The sequence below is a fragment of the Brassica napus genome, chromosome A8, assembly GCF_020379485.1.
Source record: "Brassica napus cultivar Da-Ae chromosome A8, Da-Ae, whole genome shotgun sequence".
NCBI lineage: Eukaryota > Viridiplantae > Streptophyta > Magnoliopsida > Brassicales > Brassicaceae > Brassica > Brassica napus.
Genome location: NC_063441.1, coordinates 14,752,173 through 14,772,008, shown reverse-complemented (window position 1 = coordinate 14,772,008; position 19,836 = coordinate 14,752,173). Strand labels below are relative to the sequence as shown.

Here is a 19,836-nt window from a genome sequence, read left to right as displayed (position 1 = left end):
TATTTCCGTTTCGAATATGTAGTTTTTCATGTTTTTACACATGTTAGTAGCACATTATATTTTGGGCAATTGTCAATAATAGCACCTTTTGAAGTTTTCCTCCCCAAACTAGCACTCAGGATCAGAAGTCACAAAAACAGGTTTCATTAAAGGGGTAATTTACCTTTATACCCTTTGTTATAAGAATAGAAAAAAAAAACATTTCATTTCATTCGATCGCGAATCGTGTCGTCTCCTCTCGGGAATCTTCAAACCCTCACCGGCACTGTCGTCTCCGACTCGGGAATCGTCGTCTCCGGCTCGGGAATCATCTTCTCCGACTCGGGAATCGTCGTCTCCGGCTCGGGAATCATCTTCTCCGACTCGGGAATCGAAGTCTCCGGCTCGGGAATCATCTTCTCCGGCTCGCTAATCGTCTTCTCCGGCTCGCTAATCATCTTCTCCGGCTCGATAATCATCTTCTCCGGCTATCTAATCATCAGCGTCACACTCTCTACTCTCAAAATCGGTAACTTTTTAAAATTAGGGTTTTTGAATTAAAATTTGGGAAGCTTGCGTTTTGATTTTGATTTGTGTGTTACTCGTTCTTATTAACAAGCGAAGCAAATGAAGACTTTTGTGTTGTTTTGTATTTGTGTTATTTCAGGAAAGCCTTCCAGAAAAGTTTGAAATTTTTTTTTTCCTTGTTTACGCAGGATAGAAACAAGATGGGAGATTCAGTACCTCTAAAACTAGCACTGCCAGAGCTGAAGTATCCTATTGGTTCACAGCCAAAAGAAAAGTCAGCAATCAACCAATACTCTGGTTCAGATTATATCTCTATTGTCAAAAGCATCCTAAAACCAGATGAGATGATAAGAGTCCGAGGATCATTTCTGGGACCTGTAATGAAGCTCAGTGAGAGAGGATTGAAGTTATCAGCAAAGATAGTCTACGCCATTCTCACTAGAAGCATCGTTTCTGTCAAGGAGAATGAAGCCTGGTTCCATTTCGGTGCGCAGCCAATGAGGTTCTCTATAAGAGAATTTCATATGATGACAGGCTTGAAATGTAGTGGTGCATTAGAAGGACCACGAAGGGAAACCGAGAGATTTAATTGGGAATTGCTAAAGGGGCGTAGTCATAAGTTAAGTGACGTGGTGGACCAGCTCAGAAACACAAGAGAAGATGCTTCTGAGGAGAGAATATGCCTCGCAATGCTCATCCTGGTAGAGAGCATATTATTGCGGAAGAGCAAAGGAGGGAGTTTTCCTTTGGAATATGCGAAAAATGCACAGGATATGACATATCCATGGGGAAAAGAGGCTTACATTGTGCTCCTGAAGTCAATTCAAAACGCTGTCGCGAATCATTTGGAGAATAAATCCAAATTTGAGTTGCAAGGTTATCCTCTAGTATTCCTTCTTTGGATACTAGAGTCGATTCCTTTGCTAAGGAATAAGTTCAGTAAGTGTGTACCAACAGTTGAGGTTCCTGGGCCGACTTACTTGTGTGAAAAATACACTGAGATAGAGAATCCATCACTTGATAGGGTTTTACAGGTTGAAGCTGATACAAAGGTAAGCTTTTCCAAGTATATGTTTCTCAGTTTATTTGGCTTCTTCTTTTTAATATGTTTCTCATTGGTCTTTTTTTGAAATATTCTCAGCTGAAGGTCCATTGCATACTACCTTCTATTCCTCATGATCCAGAAGATGATATCTCCATTGAAGACAAATATAGTGACGAGTTGGAAACAGTGAAAGATGTAACAAAGAAAGGGTACAAGATTACAGCCGATGACTGGGAAAATAGGTGTGTAGACACATTTGACACATTGGATGCTCTTATTCAAATGATGGCAAATAAGGAGACTGGCCAAGCTTCTACTCCGATTGATGAGGATTCAGTAAATGAAAAAGTGAACAGGATCATCACGGTAATGGAGGAGAATCTGAAGAGCATGAAGGATCGAATGTCATTACTGGAAGAAGAAAACATACATCTTAGAGCTCGTGTGTCAGAGTTGGAAGGAAACAGCAATGTTTTTCCCACTAACGTGACACAAAAGGTAAATTCTCAAAACATCTTCTTTTACATTTGCATTTTCAAGTATTTTTTGGAAGATCTTGTACATATTCTTGAATGCCTTCCTAATATTTGACAAACAGCGATCCAGTGGGACACCTTTATCTCCAATGTCTCACACGCAACCATCCAGTGGGACACCTTTATCTCCAATGTCTCACACGCAACCATCGAGTGAGACACCTTTATCTCCAATGTCTCAACAGCCTAATTTGACACATGAGGTATGTAACCAATAAATATTGTTGAGTTTTGAAGTAATATTTGGAAAGCTTTTGTACTTCTTGAATGCATTCCTGATTTTTGCAGGAGACAATGATTGAATCAGCTGCATCTCCAAAGTCTCAACAAAATGAGGTATATGCTCAAAAATTTTTAAGAAAATATTTGGAAATTCTTGTACAAAATCCTGAATGCCTTCCTGATTTTTGCAGGATTACACGCAATCATCGAGTGAGACGCCTTTATCTCCAATGTCTCAACAGCCTAATTTGACAAATGAGGTATGTAACCAATAAAATATTGTTGAGTTTTGAAGTAATATTTGGAAGCTTTTGTACATATTCTAGAATGCATTCTTGATTTTTGCAGGACACAATGAATGAATCAGATGATGAAACTCCTGCCCTTGATACTCAAGTATTCTCTCCTAATCTGACAAAAGAGGTATATGCTCAATGATATTGTTTTCACAGTTGGAGTTTACAAATTAGTTTTGGGTGATTTTTTTTTACATATAAAGGCTTTTCTGATTTTTGACAGAAAGAAACAGAAACGTCTACCGGTGAGAGGCCATCCAATCCTAATCAAGATGGAAAACCAGATGATGAGGTAATATTTATTCTAGAAATTATAGTTGAATGTATTCATGATGGCCATTCCTGATATTTTTTTGCAGATTGTGAGAGAGAAATTAACAAGTGAGTCACCTGCTAGTCAGAGTCAAGTTTTGCAGAAAGAAACAGTAGAAATGAATGAGACACCTTCTTCTCCAATAGCTCCAAAGAGTATTGAAACTCCCGTTTATACTCCAAGTCAGACTCAGCAGGTACATGGTCAAAAAAAATCTTGGATTTTTAAGTTAATGTTTGGAAGCTTTAGAACGTACTCTGGATTGACTTCGTGATAATTTTTACAGATTGAGAGAGAGCCATCGGATGACACGCCTGCCCTTGATACTCAAGTTTTTACTCCTAATCTGACAAAAGAGGTATATGCTCAATGACAGTTGGAGTTTACAATTAGTTTTGGGTGATTTACATATATAGACCTTTCTAATTTTTGGCAGAGGGAAACACAAACCTCTACTGATGAAACGCCACCCAAAACTAATCAAGGAGAAGGAAAACCAGATGATGAGGTAATATTTACTCTAGAAATTATAATTGAATGTATTCATGATGGCCTTTCCTGATATTTTTTGCAGATTGTGATTGAGTCACCTGCTGCTCAGACTCAAGTTTTGCAAAAAGAAACACTGGAAATGAATGAGACACCTTCTTCTCCAATATCTCCAAAGAGTATTGAGGCTCAAGTTTTTACTCCAATTCAGAAACAGCAGGTAAATGTTCAAAAAATCTTGGAGATTTCAAGTAATGTTTGAAAGCTTTTGTACGTGTTTTTGATCCCCTACCTGACTTTTTTTTGTTTTTTTTGCAGACGGTAACAGAGGAAACGTATGAGGCTACACAGCCATTGACTGAGATCATTTCAGCAAACAATAAAAAGGTAAGCATAGAAATGTCTTTCATAAGTACAACTTGAATTTTAAATTGTAGAAACTTCTTCATAACTACCTCTTTTATTTTACTGTTATTACAGGAGGATACACATGCTGTGCATTACAGACCTTCCTCTCCATTGTCTTCACTAATTGCACTAGTTATTGAAGAAAATAAGAATGCTTTGGTAAGAAGAAATATTTAAAATGTTTAGGTAATATTTTTCTATTCAACTAACTCTTACCATTTACTTTTGTCTTATAGAGTGAGACAGAAACTGCGACCCAATATTTTTCTACAAGTGAAGGAGAGCATTCACAATCAAGCAGAAAGAATCAAGCGGAAGAATATCTCAAGGATACTACAGAACCTACTACTGAGCTAGTTTCCACAGATGTTTCGAAGACACAGCCTCTTACTCCGCAAACACAGCACCTTCAGACAAGTGAGGGAGATCAATCCGATGAGACACCATCAGAGCAGAATCAAGCAGAAGAAAATCTCAAGGATACTACAGAACCTACTACTGAGCTAGTTTCCACATATGTTTCGAAGATGCCGCCTATTACTCAGCAAACAGAGCATCTTCAGACAAGTGCTATAGATTTTTCAGAAAAAAACGAGGTATGCATCGAGTATATTTGATCTTTAATTATTATTCTAACAATTTAAAACCGCTGATGTTACTGAATCTTCATTTTTAATAGGTTGAAGTAAGCAGGCTTCTAGCTCACTTTCAAATAGGCGCAGAGGTTGAAATTTTGTCTACTGATGACGAAATATGGTATCCAGGAAAGGTTGTTGATCTTAAACTGTGTGAAGGACTAGAGGAGCTGACAGTTGAGTACACGACACTCTTCACAGACCAACATAGACTTCAGAAACTTCAGGATACTATCACGGCTGACAAAATACGTCCTGCAACACCAACTAGTGACCAAAAATCCTTTGAGATGATGGATAAGGTAGAAGCCTTCTACAACAATGGCTGGAGCAGCGGACAAATTAGCATGGTACTTGGTGATAACACATACTCGGTGTGTCTCTATACTTCTATGGAAACTATTCTATTCAAACATTCAGATTTGCGAATTCATAGAGAATGGAAAGATGGAGTCTGGAAGATGGCAGATAAGGTAAATCATAACTAGAATTATACTTCACGTGAATTGTTTGATATACATACATTTTAGTTTCAGGAATGGTTTCCAGAAATTCCGATTGCAACAAATTTGATAATATTTTGCTTGGTGTCTATTGTTTGATTAAAGGTGAAGCCTGATAAGAAAAGGAAAGCTGCTGCCTCATCACAAAATTCAGGAATGGATAATGTTTTCCTAAGAAGGAGCGAGAGGGTGCCTAAACGATCTAGAGACACAAAAACTCCATTCAAGTCTGACAGAAATCCGGCTTTAACTGTAATACCTGAGATTATACCTGCAGTTGATCCGTTTTCAACTCCTGCGGAACATAAGCTTTCAAGGCTTCAAAATTGGATGACATTAAAGCCCGGCATGCATGAAACGTAAGCATGTTTCTGTCCTTGTCTATATATTCTTATATTTATGTATAAGAGGTTTGGTAATTCCTTTGAATCTTTAATCGACTGCAGGTCCCTATCAATCAATGATAATAAGATAAGGAAATCTTTCTTTCAAAGCATGGAAAATGCAAAAAAGGACCTTAAGAAAGAGGTAATTTGTTTACATATGTTCTTGCCTTGAGCTTTTTTTTAAAAAAAAATTCAGGAAGGATTTGTTTAGTTTCAGGAAATTATATAGTAACAAATTAGATAATGTTTGCCTTTTTTTTTGCAGCACATTGATGGAGCCTTTGCAATGCTAAATTGCAGAAGAAATGAGAATGCTGCTTGGTTCCACAACTACAAGATTCCAAAGGCGTGCTTCCTACCTATGGAGTTCTTGCATTGCTTGCTCTCTGATGATTTGGCTTACAAGAAAGAAAAGGTCAAAGGTAAAAAGATTTTCAACGATTTATTTAAAGATACTGTGAGAGGGAAGGTATATCCAGAGAAGACATGGGGAGAAGATGTTGATGTTGTGTATGGGATTACTCTTGGAAAAAAAAGCAATGTCTGGATTGGGATGGAAATTCATTTGAAGAAGAAAAGAATCACAGTATATGATTGTTTTCAAAAGGAAAGCAACAGCATTGATATTCCTCAAGTGAAAAAGTTGGCAGGTATGTATAAACAATCTGTATTTGATGTATTCATCTGTTTCTTGGTTTGAAATATTCAACTGATTCTATCTTGATATTGATTTTTAAATATGACAGTGTTGATTTCTAATCTGCTGGTGGAATCTTCTGGTGATGAGGTAGATAAGGTGAAGATGATTCCATTTGAGATTGAGCAGGCACAAGGTTTACCCAAGACAAAACATCCTTTCAACTGTGGGATATTTCTTGTCAAGATTCTGGAGTGCCAGTCATTGAAGATAGGAGACATGACAAAGATTAATGATGACAATGCATTGGAGCTAAGGAGAACCTTGTCTTGTGAGATCTTCAACCAATTTGTGGATGAGAGCTTTGGGAAATGAGAATGATGCATGAAAACATTTTTTGTTTTAGTTAAGACTCGGTTTTAGTTATGACTGTTTATTTTGTTATGTTGTTGGCGTCTGGTTACATAAGAAAGATTGGAAGGATATCAAGTATTTTATTTGGGTATCATATATCTTGGAAGGTTAAAATATTGTTTCTGGATGGGTTTCCAGAAAAAAAGTTAAGTGTTTCAAATGTAAAAAAGAATGAAATGAGATTATATACTAAGGATTGGACATGTATATGGTAAGCTTAAAATTGTGATGTTTACAGACAACAAAAATTTAGAACCACAAAGGATCGAACCCAGAGGGAGAGAGTCTGCGTATTTGGATAGTGTGGGAGTTTAGCCACTAGGCCAAGAAGAATCATCTGTTATGGATTACATTTAATTTTATTTAACTCCAAACTGTAACACAAAAAAGAATTAAAATAGATTTTGAATCCACCACATATCGAACCCGGGGATAGAGAGACTTTTGAGTTATAAAAAGCCTTGGTTTAACCGCTGGTCTGAGGAGAATCATCTGTTAAAGAATATTACATAAGCATACTTAACCCAATTAATATAGGATAGGTTTCCAAAACAATACATTTCGATTGAAAAAAAACAAAACTCTTGCCGTCTCAACACTCTCGCCGTTTCAAACTTCTCGAATCTCACTCGTCTCCGCCTCTCGAATCTCTCTCTCATCTCCATATCTCTCGATCTCCGACGAAAACCCATCTCCAGAACTCTCTCTCTCTCGATCTTTTACGCGAGCTCTCTCTATTCTCCGAGAAAAACCATTTCTAGAGCTCTATCTCTTGAAGGTATGTTGCAGATTCAACCTTATGTGTGTTTTCTTTCTGAGAGATTGGTCTCCTGGTTTTTGCTTGTGTATAGACTTGCTCGTTTTAACCTAATATGATTCGTAGAATTCTAGTTCATGTGAAAGCATGTGTATAGACTTCGGGAAGGATTTGTATTTTTTTCAGGAAACCCTTCCTGAAAATTGGATTTTAATTAATTTAGACAAATAAAATTTTTCTTGTTTACGCAGGATAGAAACAAGATGGGAGATCCATTACCATTAAGACTAGCACTGCCTGAGCTGAGGTATCCGATTGGATCAGAGCCAGAGAAGACGATATCGATAAACCAACACTCGATAGTTGCTTATATCAAAACTGTTAAGGAAATTCTAGGAAATGATGAGTTCAACAGAATAAGAGGGACGTTTTTGGGACCGGTGATCAAGCTTGGAGAGAGGTCTTTGAAATTATCAGCTAAGATAGTGCACGCAGTTCTCACCAAAAGCATCAAGACAGTGAAGAGACACGAAGCATGGTTCCATTTTGGTGCTCAGCCAATGAGGTTCTCTATAAGAGAATTCCACATGGTGACTGGTTTGAAATGTAGTGGTGAAGCAAGAGAACCACGAGAGGGAACCGAGAAATTTAAGTGGGACTTCCTAAAAGGGCGTACTCATACAGTAAAGGACGTGGAGAAGCAGCTCAGAAACACAAGAGAAGATGCTTCTGATGAGAGATTCTGCCTTGCAATGCTCCTCCTGATTGAGAGCATACTACTACAGAAGAGCCTTCTCGACGGTGGCACAACTTTTACTTTGGATTATGTGAAAATAGCGCAGGATATGGATGTCTTGATGACATACCCATGGGGGAGAACAGCTTATAATTTGCTGTTAAAATCACTTCAGAGAGCTGTCGACAAAAGCCTCGACAAAAACAATTATGATTTGCAAGGGTTCCCTATGGCATTTCTTATATGGATACTTGAGTCAGTACCTTTGCTACAGTATGCATTCAGTCAAGTTGTTCCTATTCTGAGCGTTCAACCGTCTACCCCAATATTTTTGTGTGAGAAGTACCTTCAAATAGCTTCTCCACAGCTGATAGATGTTCTCCTAATTGAAATCAAAGATCATGTAAGTTTTTACATTATTTTTTTCTTGTTTCTGTTTTGCCTTATGATTCTCCATTTAAAAGCTAATTATTTTTATGGTTTCAGCTTAAGGTCACATGCATCCTACCTCCTATTTCTAATGATCCAGAAGATGATGTTTGCATGGGAGACGAAGCTAATAAAGATCTGGATGACATGGCCGATTTATCCAAGAGAGGTTATAAGTTTAAAATTAGAGATTGGCGAAACATGTCAGTAGACCTATACGGTGCTAATGAAGAAATAAGAAGAGCATCTTTACTGTTTGGGAATGGAGGGATGAGTCAAGCTTCTACTTCGTATCAGGAGGAGTCTTTGGAATCAAAGATCAACAGAATCAGCGAGATGGTGGGAGATAATTTAAGGATCATGAACGATCGTTTGTGTTTGATTGAAAAAGACAGGAAACAGATTAAAGAACGTGTGACAAACCTAGAGAAACTACAAAGAGTTACTTCATATGAAACTCCAAACAATGAGGTAACTTTTTTTTCGGAAATTAAAATTAATGTTTATCTAGTTCTTGATTCAGTTTTGAGTTGTCAAGTAATTTTGGAAGATGTTATACATATTTAGGCTTGCCTTCCTAATTTTTGTTGTACTTGCACAGACTGACACAACTCCATTTCATGAGACGGCTTCCAGACAAGGTGAAGCCAATGCAGATCAAGCAGATGAACAACTTAACAATGAGGCAAGTATAATTTTGAAAACTGTTGGTATTTATAAAATTATGAATTTGGTACGTGTTCATAATCCCATTCCTGACATCAGGATACACGAGAGCCTATGAATGAGATCACGAAAGAGACACCTGGTTCTCCAATAGCTCAACAGAATATTGAGACTCCAGTCCTTACTCCAATTCAGACGCAGCAGGTACCTTCTTTAAAAAATTGGACTTTTCAAGTAATTTTTGGAAGCCCTTGTACGTGTTCATTCAACCATTCCTGAATTCAGGAGACTCACGAGCTTATGAATGAGATCATTTCACCAAACATTTCCGACACACAGCCAAATACCCGAGCTCGCAGAAATCTTTTAACAGAGCAAAATAAGGTATTACTTTCATTAAAACCTTTAATAAATACTCAGCAACTATCAAAATGACTGGATATCCTTGAATCTAAACCATCACAGGATGTAGAAAGCAGAGTTCAAAATCCCTTTGAGATCGGAGCAAATGTGGAGATTTCATCACAAGATGACAATACTTGTCATAAATGGTATCCAGGAAATGTGTTGGCAACATATTTGGTTGATGGGGTTGAGATGGTGAAAGTTGAGTACTTCGTCCCGTCTCTGGACGAAAAGAAGAGGAAAAGGAGTGTTGAGACACGTGTATCAATTGACAGAATACGTCCTCAACCACCACCTGAGAGATCTGGAGCGAAGAAAAGTTATGAGCTAATGCAGGACGTGGAGGCGTTCGACAATGGTGCCTGGTGCGCTGGAAAAGTTAAAGTCATTTTGTTTGATGGCTCGTGTTTTGTCTCTTTGAACAATTCTAAAGAACAAATTTACTTCCACCATTCTGAGATGCGAAAACCAAGAAAATGGGTAGATGGTGTTTGGGAGATGACAAAAAAGGTAAAACAAATGCCTTGGATCACTTGAATTGAAAAATAATGTCATTTGTTTAATATCTCGGTATTGATTTTCAGATGGAAGAAGAGCAGACGCAGAGTGTGAATCCAAGTGAAGGAGATGGTGATAAAAAGGTATGAAATATTTATACATCATACTAGGAATTAAGATATAAATGTATCTGAATTTTTGTCATTCAAAAAGGGGAAGGCGAAGGCTGTCGCTTGTAAGAAAAATGAAGCAGCTGGTCCATCAGAAGATGGTGTTGGGAAAATGGCAAAAGAGGTAATAAAAATGAATAAGATCCACTTGAATTGAAGTTCAGGTCAATAGTTTGATATATCGGTTTTGTTTCACAGATGGAAGTAAAGCAGGGTAAGAGTGTGAAACCAAGTCAAGACGATCATGCAAAAAAGGTATAAAAAATATTTTTACTTCATATTAGGAAGGCATTCAAGTATAAAGATAAAAACGATCCTGAATTTTTGTCTTTATTTTTAATTAAAGGGGAAGCCACATGTTGGTAAGAAGAAGAAAGCAAATGCTCAGCCAGTAGATTTGCTTCCTTTTCTACAGCGAGAAGAGAAGAGGCCAATACGACCTAGAAACCCTCCTATACCTGTAACACCTGAGGTAATCCTTCCAATTGATCCATTTGTGACACCTGAATTTCCTCGGTTTTCAAGGCTTGCACACTGGATGGATCTACGGGGCATATATCGTGTGTAAGCAACTTTTTGTCCTCGCATAAATATTCCTAATTTATTTTGTAAAAGTTTCGATTGATACTAGTTAATTTTATCAACTACAGACCGTTTTATATCAATGGAAAAGAAATTGAAAAAGAGTTCTTTCAAAAAATGGACGATGCAGAAAACAATCTCAACAAAGAGGTAATCAACACTCTGTTCTGTCTTCTATTTGATTGTGTCATATGTTTAGGAAGAGGTTGAGTTGAGCTATGCTAGATGTCCATGTTATAGCAGTTCTATATGAAGTTTCTAACTATATTGTTACATTGGCAGCACATAAATGTTGCATTTGAAATGCTAAATTGTAAGAGGGTTGAGCAAGGTGCTTGGTTCCGCAACAACAATCTTCCAGCAGCATGCTTTGTACCAGTCAAATTCTTAGAAGTGGTTGGGTACGCTTATGAATCTGTCAGGAAGCCACATAAGAAAAAAAAAAGTTATTGGAGGGCTGTGTAGGCGAACTTGTGAAAGGTTTAATACATCCAAAGAAGGTATGGCTGGAAGATGTTGATGTTATATATGGTGTCATTGAAGATAAGTTGAGCTGTCACTATATTGGGGTGGAGATACAATTGATGGACAACACAATCACACTCTTCCATTGTGGTCTTCCAAAAGCAAATATCAAACGTGCTCTTAATCAAATCCAAGAACTGGCAGGTAAAAATATTAGCTAATTTAGAAAATAAAAGTTTGTCACTTGCTGCTTGTGATTGTGATGCATTTTTACATATTCATTTTGTTGTCTGTTGGTGATTGATTTATTGTATAATTTTGGGTATTTATGACAGTGTTGATTAGTGCCATAAAGATGGAACTTCTTGGTGAAGAGGTTAATTTCGAAGATATCAGTCCATTTGAAGTTAAGTTTGCAGAAGGGCTTCCAAAGACAAAATTTCCATACAACTGTGGTATTTTTGTTGTGAAGATGCTGGAATGCAGGTCACTGGGATTGAAGAGCATGGCTAATATAAATGATGAAACTGCGATGGACTTACGAAGCAAGCTATGTTGTGAGATCTTCGACCAGTTTATGGATAAAGATTTCCAGGAAGGTCAAAGGAAGTGAAAATGTCATATTTGTTCTGTTTTCTACACTGTTTTTCTACTTTGATATTAATTATCCCTAACGTTTAAGTTTAAGTTTGTAATGAATTATCCCTAACGTTTTTTTCATTTAGATTGTTATTGAAAAATTTTTAGGATGTATTGATGAATTGTCAAATGCTTATGGTACTTTTAGGATGGGTTTCCAGAAAAAGAGTGAGAAAGCAAAATGCACCAAAGCCTAGCATATTCCTTTAAAGTTTACAAAAAAAATGAAAAAGAAAGTGATCCGATGTTGATTGAACTCGTGAACTCTCGAAAGATGAATCAAAGTGTGCAGCCGCTGTGCCAAGGGTGTTATACTTGCCAAAAGATATAATAAAACGATAATAACTTGTAACTTTTGAATATTTAATTAAAAACAGAAAAAAGTGAAAATATACACAACGGGAATCGAACACGGCTTATTGTGTGATAAGGGTACACTAAGAGTAGAAGGGCTTGCCACTAGGCTACGTTGGATATTCGATAACAGAGTAAATGTGAACTCATTTATTCACAGACGATAGATTTATATAATCTGGATATCATTTTATGTATTCAGGATGGCTTTCCAAAAACAAATAAGCAAATCAGATAACCAAGTTATAAGAACACTAGGCCAAACCATTACAAAATAGTGAAAAACATTGAACAAGTTTTTTATTTAGGTTGTTAATTGAAGAAACAACACAAGAGAAACAAAAGTGCTTATTCATTTAAAATAAAAACTGAAAATCAAACATAATGTGGTCCTTAAAAACATAAAAAGAGAAGACGATAACATGAAATTACTCATGATGGAGCCAACTTTCGCCAAGTTTATCCCAATCAGGGACTTTGACCTTCACATCAGCAAGCATTCCTTCCGCTTCCGAGTGCTCTTCTTTGAGTTTCTCCAACTCAGCAGTTAAATCAAATTTTCCATCAGCTTTGATAATATCTTCAAGCAACTCGATTTGGACAGCAATTGAATTTGCTTTGCTGGATGCAAGATTCCAATCATTCTCAGATAGCCTGTATTCGTTGGACAAACGAAGAAGAGCCCTGTAATGTTCCACAGTTTCCTTCTTCCCCTTCTTGAAACCTTCGGCGGCATCACATCCGTAAACCTCCTCTATGGGACGCTTCATCATCTTCTTTGAACTTCCTTCCATTGAAACTTTGTCCTGCAACAAAATCGAAACTAAGATGTTACGATAAAATAGAAATAGAAAAAAGTTCATGAATTGAATGGAAAATGAGAAAAATCGAAAACTAACTTGTATTGCAAAAGGATATATCAAGCGAAATGAAGTGAGTGAATAAAAGGTCTGATATCGTCCCTTATATTTATAGAACAAAAAGGAACTCTTCGATTATTGAAGTCAGTTAAAATAAACTCTTGATTATTGTGGAACTCTTCGATTATTGAAGTCAGTTACTGAAATAACCAATCATATAACACCCAATCTTGACGAAAAGAAACTCTTCGGTTACTGAGTTACATGATGTCGTTTGGAAGAGACTCTTCGATTCCTGAGATATATGTTTGAACAAAAAAAAAAAAATCACCCATTACTCGTAGGAGAGTCGAACCCGGGTCGATCAAATGTTTCGGTATCATAGGTTTCGTGGTTTAGCCGCTAGGCTGAGGAGAATCATCTGTTAGTTGCTTCCACATAATTGAATTTACCCATACAATTTATAGTATAATACATTGGAAAGATCTTTGATAGTTCAGGATGGGCTTCCGATTGCGACAAATGTGATTCCTGAGATATATGTTTGAACAAAAAAAAAAAAATCACCCATTACTCGTAGGAGAGTCGAACCCGGGTCGATCAAATGTTTCGGTATCATAGGTTTCGTGGTTTAGCCGCTAGGCTGAGGAGAATCATCTGTTAGTTGCTTCCACATAATTGAATTTACCCATACAATTTATAGTATAATACATTGGAAAGATCTTTGATAGTTCAGGATGGGCTTCCGATTGCGACAAATGTGATTCCTGAGATATATGTTTGAACAAAAAAAAAAAAAATCACCCATTACTCGTAGGAGAGTCGAACCCGGGTCGATCAAATGTTTCGGTATCATAGGTTTCGTGGTTTAGCCGCTAGGCTGAGGAGAATCATCTGTTAGTTGCTTCCACATAATTGAATTTACCCATACAATTTATAGTATAATACATTGGAAAGATCTTTGATAGTTCAGGATGGGCTTCCGATTGCGACAAATGTGATTCCTGAGATATATGTTTGAACAAAAAAAAAAAATCACCCATTACTCGTAGGAGAGTCGAACCCGGGTCGATCAAATGTTTCGGTATCATAGGTTTCGTGGTTTAGCCGCTAGGCTGAGGAGAATCATCTGTTAGTTGCTTCCACATAATTGAATTTACCCATACAATTTATAGTATAATACATTGTATATTACAAAAGTTGGATGTTACAAAAGTTGGATGGGATTCCAGAATAGTTGAATATTACTGTGTTTTTTTCTAGCAAAGAAGTTTAAACTAAAAATTGAAATGAGATCAAAAGATAATGTTGTATATTACAAAAGTTGTAAGAAATCATACTTATTCAGGATAGGGTTCCAAAAGAAAAAATGTATATGGTCTTGTGCATATCATGTAACCATCAAATAGCCAAACATCCAAATAATAATCGATAAAAATGTAAAAATGTAGAACTTCATCCTATAGGCCTCTGGCATGTGATCTTGTTGTGCCCTCCTGTGCCACATCTGCTGCACTTGTGGGACTGAGATTTAGATCCAGGAACCCCAAACTCGCCAACGGATCTCTTTCTCTTTGTAGGAGGGCGTCCACTTTTCTTTTTGGTAGCTGGAGGTGGGCAAGACAGTTCATCAATATTCTCTGGATAGGTGGACGTTGACAACTCTCCACCAGGATGTATGCTTTCAGCATAAGCTTTAGCCCACGTTTCTGTCAAGTGAGAAGCATCAACAAAACGGTTTTCATCTCTCTTGATATGCTTAGCAGCAGCGATGGCATGGATGCAGGGGATCTTGTCAATGTCGAAAACATTACATGTGCAATGCCGCTTCTCCAAGTCAACAACAAACTTCATTGTTTCATTCTTCACCTCAAACTCGCTTCGATCAACTTGATACACATTCAACAACATTGCGGCCCCTAACCTAGATACCAATTTCTGAACAACTTTTGGAGTAACCAGGTGCTTATGTTTCGCAGCCGCTTCGCGTCGCTCAAAAAACCAAGTGGTCATCGTCAATCTGATAGTTTCAAGGAGAGAGATAATGGGCAACTCACGAGGCATCTTCAACATAGAATTGAGAGACTCTGCAATGTTGGTAGTCATGATATTATACCTGTTCGCAGGCGCATAGCTTCGTGCCCACTTCCTAAAATCAGACTCTTCCAGATACTTAGCCAATTCAGGACATTTATCCTTTATGTCCTTGAAGATTAACCAGAACTCGTGACACGTATAGGCATCAGCAGCGCTTTCCACCAGAGGTAGCAACCCAGTCTTCGCATATGTAGGAGTGATGTTGCGGAGCAGATGGATCCTGCAAATTCCATGGTGAGATAAGGGATATACATCCTCCAACGCTGAAGAAATGGAGTTAGCCCTGTCTGATACAAAAACAAGATCCGAAGCGTCCGGGATCTTCTGGCTCAAACCTCTAAAGAACCATTTCCAAGAGGCGCCGTTTTCTGCGTCAACCACTGCAAAGGCGAGAGGATATAGATGATAATTCCCATCTTGAGCACAAGCTGCCAATAAAGTCCCATTGAATTTTCCCTTCAGAAATGTACCATCTACTGCAATAACTCTCCTCATCAATGAAAATCCCCTTATCGATGGACCAAAAGCCACAAATGCATACTTGAACTTTCCTGCAGCATCAACATGTTGATAAGTCAAGGAACCAGGGTTTGTTTCTGTGATTTTATACAACCACCTAGACAAATTGTAATAGCTGTCTTCAGGAGTCCCTCTAACCAAAATCTGAGCTTCTTCTCTCACTCTCCAAGCTTGTTTGTAATTGATGTGAACACCATGCAGCATCCTGACCTGTTCAATGATCTGTTTCGGTTTGAGACCTTCCTTTTTTTCTCCATAATTGCTGGAAATCAAAGAACCCAACAACTTTGCAGATGCTTGTCTGTGGTTGGCTTTCCTGTGTGTTGTATCGCATGTATGCTCATGAACATACTTTTTAACAACGAAAAAATCTGAAACAGGTAGCTTGATAGCACGCATCCTCCACGTGCAATTTTCATCAACACAACTCAAAAGCACTCTTGACTTGTTAGAAGAGACAGTCTTGTACTCAAACTTCCACTCTAAAGCCCATTTCTTCATCCTCAACATCAACTCTCTCTTTGTCTTAAAATAGCTATTCACCTTAATATCGCCAGCTACTCTCGTGTTTGGTGAAAGTCCAATATGGACAGGGCTAAAATCCGGAAGAGCATTCAGAGGAACTGTAGAAACACCTTCATATAGAAAACTCTGCAAAAGTCAAGTAGTTCTGTAAGGCATAATACTTGATTATGAAGCATATCATGCAAACACAAACAGAAAAAGGGAATTAGGGACAATGTACCTGTTTTTCACTCTGCACAGTAGGAAGAATCACTGGATTGGCATTCAATGGAACAGTAGAAGCAAATGTATCAGAAGCTTGAATGTTACAGCTAGCTGAATCAGTACTAAAATCCGGAAGAGCATTCAGAGGAACTGTAGAAACACCTTCATATAGAAGACTCTGCAAAAGTCAAGTAGTTCTGTAAGGCATAGTACTTGATTATGAAGCATATCATGCAAACACAAACAGAAAAAGGGAATTAAGGACAATGTACCTGTTTTTCACTCTGCACAGTAGAAAGAATCGCTGGATTGGCATTCAATGGAACAGTAGAAGCAAATGTATCAGAAGCTTGAGTGTTACAGCTAACTGGATCAGTACTAACCTGCATAAGTCAAGTAGTTCTGTAAGGCATAATACTTGGTTATGAAGCATATCCTGAAAAGTCTAAGAAAAAATCATACAAACCTTAACACACAAACGACAGGTTCCATCAAATGCTCTAGTCTTGGAAATGAAAGTTCTGAGCTGACGAGTATTACCTATCGAGAGTGGGGGGAAACTTTCAATAATACATTTCATATCCAATGAAAAACCATAACTCAAACTGATTTCTTCCTCTTTAACACTAAAATCTTCAGAGACAATCTTCATCAAATCTTCATACAGTAGATCTTCTTCTATGGAAATGATTGATGCATTCCTCTTCAAATCAACAAGAAACTCCCACTGGAGAGATTCTTTTGAGATCCATTGTCCACAGATGCACAAAACTTCCATTGTTCTACAAAATCAACTTCAAATCATCAACAAATGAATAATATATAACAAAACCTAGATAATGTATAACAAAATGAAATGATTCAAACCTTAATCAAATCAGACACACGAGAGAGAGAATGAGATGAATAGACGTAGAAACGACAGATCAATTGAGAAACGACGACGACGATAAATAAACGGAGAGACGACGACGACGGATCAACGGAGAGGCGAAGACGACGACGGAGAGACGACGACGACGACGACGACGGAGAGACGACGACGACAAGGACGGGGAGACGACGACGGAGAGACGACGACGACGACGACTGAGAGACGAGAAGAAGAAGCGATGAAACGAGGACGGCGACAAATTGATTTCAAATTTGTTTTTTAAATTAGTTAAAGAAGGGGGCATAAGGGTAAATTGCCCCTTTAATGAAACCTATTTTTGTGAATTCTGATCCTGAGTGCTAGTTTGGGGAGGAAAACTTCATTTAGTGTTCTTTGTGTCATTTTCTCTTATATTTTTCTATGATGCCTAATTTTTTAGCATCAAAATAAAATAATAGTAATTGAATAAGCATAATTATGTATTAAAAATTTATCCTTAAAAATGGAAGGAGTAATAACAAAATTTGATTAGTTTTATATTGACATTTTTCCAGCCATTGCATTTTGAGATGCATTTAACACGTTTCTCATATTGTTTACAATATAAGTGACGCACAAATCATCTTTTTTTATCTATATAAAAGAACTATCATTTTCATAGAACATATTTTTTTTCACAAACATCTCTTACATATGTAGACACACCCTTTGCTTTATTGGACAACGATATACAATCAAAAGAATCAAACACAAGTAACAAAAGAAGTAACAGAGCATTCACATAGGATACAAAGAAAGCAGAGGAACATAGAGAATATATATAGAACAATTTAAAAGTCTATGCGCTTGTTGCACATTCCCGAGGGATTCCCTGAGGGAACCTCTTACTATCCGTACAATAATTGTATATCATATAATTCTTCTGGACCCATCTGAGCCTAGCTTGGCTCGTCGAATCCATTTGTTGAGTGTACCAATTAGAGGTTGGTCTCGTCGAGCTACAAGACGACCGGCCGTTAGCATGAACACACCCATCACATTTAATGTGCCTGTAAGAAGCCACGAATGGAGCTTTGGACCAATCCGTTTTAACCAGACCGCCTCTCGTTGCCCAATCATCTGCGTTCCATAAACTCGCGTACATCCTCATCGGCTTGCTCTTTGGAAACAAAACACCGAGAGGCTCAGAGTTCTTAAACTCTCTAATCGGTGTATTATCGACGGTCCATCTAAGCAAAACAAAGAAAATATACACAACACATTAAATAATAAAGTGTTAACCCTGTAAGCTTTAAACAAATTACTAAGAATTTTAGTAATTTTTTAAGAAACAATTTAAGGACTTATCTTCATATATACTACATCCCTTTCTTGTAAAGTGTCACTTTGACATTTTTACTGAGATTAAGAAAATTGTATATTAAACTAATATATTCTTATTCAATGTATGTTTAGTTAAATGAAAATGATTTAAATAAAAATCTATTGGATATCCAAAAGGACAAAAAGATAGATTTAATGAATAAAATTACATTGAAATTGTAAAATGATATTTTTTCAACAAAAAAAGAAATCTAGCACTCTTTATGAAACAGATAGAGTATTATCTAAAAAAATTTGGAGACGCAATGCCAATGTTTTACTTAGCTATGTTTAGGATTTGCGGATAAACATAAATAAACCCTAGTTAGGGTTTTGTTGAGTGTTACTTGCGGAGCAAGAAATGTGAGATATTTTTTACTTACATGATTCTTTGAGGGTTCCAGAGGATTGAGTAAGTGTGGAAGTTTGCGGCTGGGTCGAACCAAAGGTGGAACTGTTGTTCTTTGTCACCTTTACCTTGAGTGTAGACATTAGTATGTAAAGTATAAGGATCTCCACTCATATTACCCAAGAACTCAAAATCAATCTCATCCCAAGTCGATCCTTCTGACTTCAGCTGCAAGTTATAAAAATAGACAAACAATCAAGATTATCAATCCAAATCACATTAAAACACTCCTAGGTTAAGTTACTTACGTAGAAAGTTGTTACTGTTCCTGCCGAGTTACCGGGCACGAGCTTAATCTGCATATCGATCTTTCCGAACAAATACTCTGCTTTGGATTGAAAACCAGAACCAGAGGACTTGTCTAAGGTGAGAGTAAGAAGCTGGCCGTTGTTGAGTATCTTCCCACGGCCGTTTCCCCATGCTACGTTGACGTCGCTGTTGAAGTCAGCTGCTGAGGCTGAAAACACAGCCGCGAGTAGAGCTGAGAAGAAGAATATTTAATTTGAAAGAAGACATATCTTTGTGTTTGGTGAGGAATGTGAGGAAGAGATAAGAGGGAAGACATGTATATATAGTGGGAGGAGAAGTAATAATAAGAGTACTTAATAAAATAAACGAGAAGAGAGTGGGTAAACAAAAGGAGGCTCATATCAAGACATTGCAATATTGCATGCAAGATGTATCACAGCTGGAGTCTTGAGTACCTCCAATCCTCTATCATTTGGTAAACATATTATTTTACCATCCTTTAAAAGTTTTTATAGAGATAATGAGTTTTTTTTTTTGGAAAAGAGATAATAAGTTATATATCATTATGATTACCAAAAAAAAAAAGAGTTATATATGGGCACATCGTTAGATATTAATTCTCTATTTTTTATTAAAATTCTTTTA

General features: G+C 37.2%; 4 protein-coding genes and 1 pseudogene across 7 annotated transcripts; 3 read left to right on the top strand and 2 right to left on the bottom strand.

Annotated features, from left to right (window-relative positions):
* Positions 1-49: 49 nt before the first annotated feature.
* On the top strand, positions 50-6,598 carry LOC106424123. 3 transcript variants are annotated; one of them, XM_022690021.2, is made up of 19 exons: positions 50-1,559; positions 1,649-2,050; positions 2,151-2,291; positions 2,377-2,424; positions 2,502-2,570; positions 2,659-2,733; positions 2,830-2,898; positions 2,966-3,115; positions 3,206-3,277; positions 3,356-3,427; positions 3,494-3,628; positions 3,727-3,795; positions 3,889-3,975; positions 4,053-4,412; positions 4,496-4,924; positions 5,060-5,313; positions 5,401-5,482; positions 5,606-5,990; positions 6,087-6,598. In XM_022690021.2, the coding sequence occupies exons 1-19, from the start codon at positions 708-710 to the stop codon at positions 6,350-6,352; spliced, it is 4,017 nt and encodes a 1,338-aa protein (XP_022545742.2). In that variant the 5' UTR covers positions 50-707; the 3' UTR covers positions 6,353-6,598. The 3 variants fall into 3 exon arrangements, with proteins under 3 accessions (XP_022545742.2, XP_022545743.2, XP_048594489.1); XM_022690022.2 differs by lacking the exons at positions 2,830-2,898; positions 2,966-3,115; positions 3,206-3,277; XM_048738532.1 differs by lacking the exons at positions 2,966-3,115; positions 3,206-3,277; positions 3,356-3,427.
* An 813-nt stretch (positions 6,599-7,411) lies between these two features.
* Positions 7,412-8,919, top strand: LOC125576943. The gene is made up of 3 exons (XM_048737492.1): positions 7,412-8,287; positions 8,371-8,784; positions 8,881-8,919. Exons 1-3 carry the CDS (start codon positions 7,412-7,414, stop codon positions 8,917-8,919), a joined length of 1,329 nt encoding a protein of 442 aa, XP_048593449.1.
* Positions 8,585-12,315, top strand: LOC125577264. Of its 2 annotated transcripts, XR_007315623.1 has the most exons (10): positions 8,585-9,183; positions 9,265-9,363; positions 9,445-9,894; positions 9,969-10,025; positions 10,096-10,176; positions 10,251-10,307; positions 10,399-10,616; positions 10,703-10,784; positions 10,917-11,303; positions 11,435-12,315. XR_007315623.1 is itself a non-coding variant. In XM_048738533.1 (9 exons), exons 1-9 carry the CDS (start codon positions 9,094-9,096, stop codon positions 11,097-11,099), a joined length of 1,317 nt encoding a protein of 438 aa, XP_048594490.1. In that variant the 5' UTR covers positions 8,585-9,093; the 3' UTR covers positions 11,100-12,315. The 2 variants fall into 2 exon arrangements, 1 of the variants encoding a protein (XP_048594490.1); XM_048738533.1 differs by having other exon boundaries at positions 10,917-12,315.
* Positions 12,316-14,407: 2,092 nt separating this feature from the next.
* Positions 14,408-17,599, bottom strand: LOC106424124. Its single transcript, XM_022690608.2, has 2 exons — positions 16,764-17,599; positions 14,408-16,680 (listed from the first exon to the last, which is right to left on the bottom strand). Exon 2 carries the CDS (start codon positions 16,076-16,078, stop codon positions 14,408-14,410), a length of 1,671 nt encoding a protein of 556 aa, XP_022546329.2. The 5' UTR covers positions 16,079-16,680; positions 16,764-17,599.
* A 210-nt stretch (positions 17,600-17,809) lies between these two features.
* LOC106424125 lies at positions 17,810-19,473 on the bottom strand (annotated as a pseudogene).
* Positions 19,474-19,836: the final 363 nt, after the last annotated feature.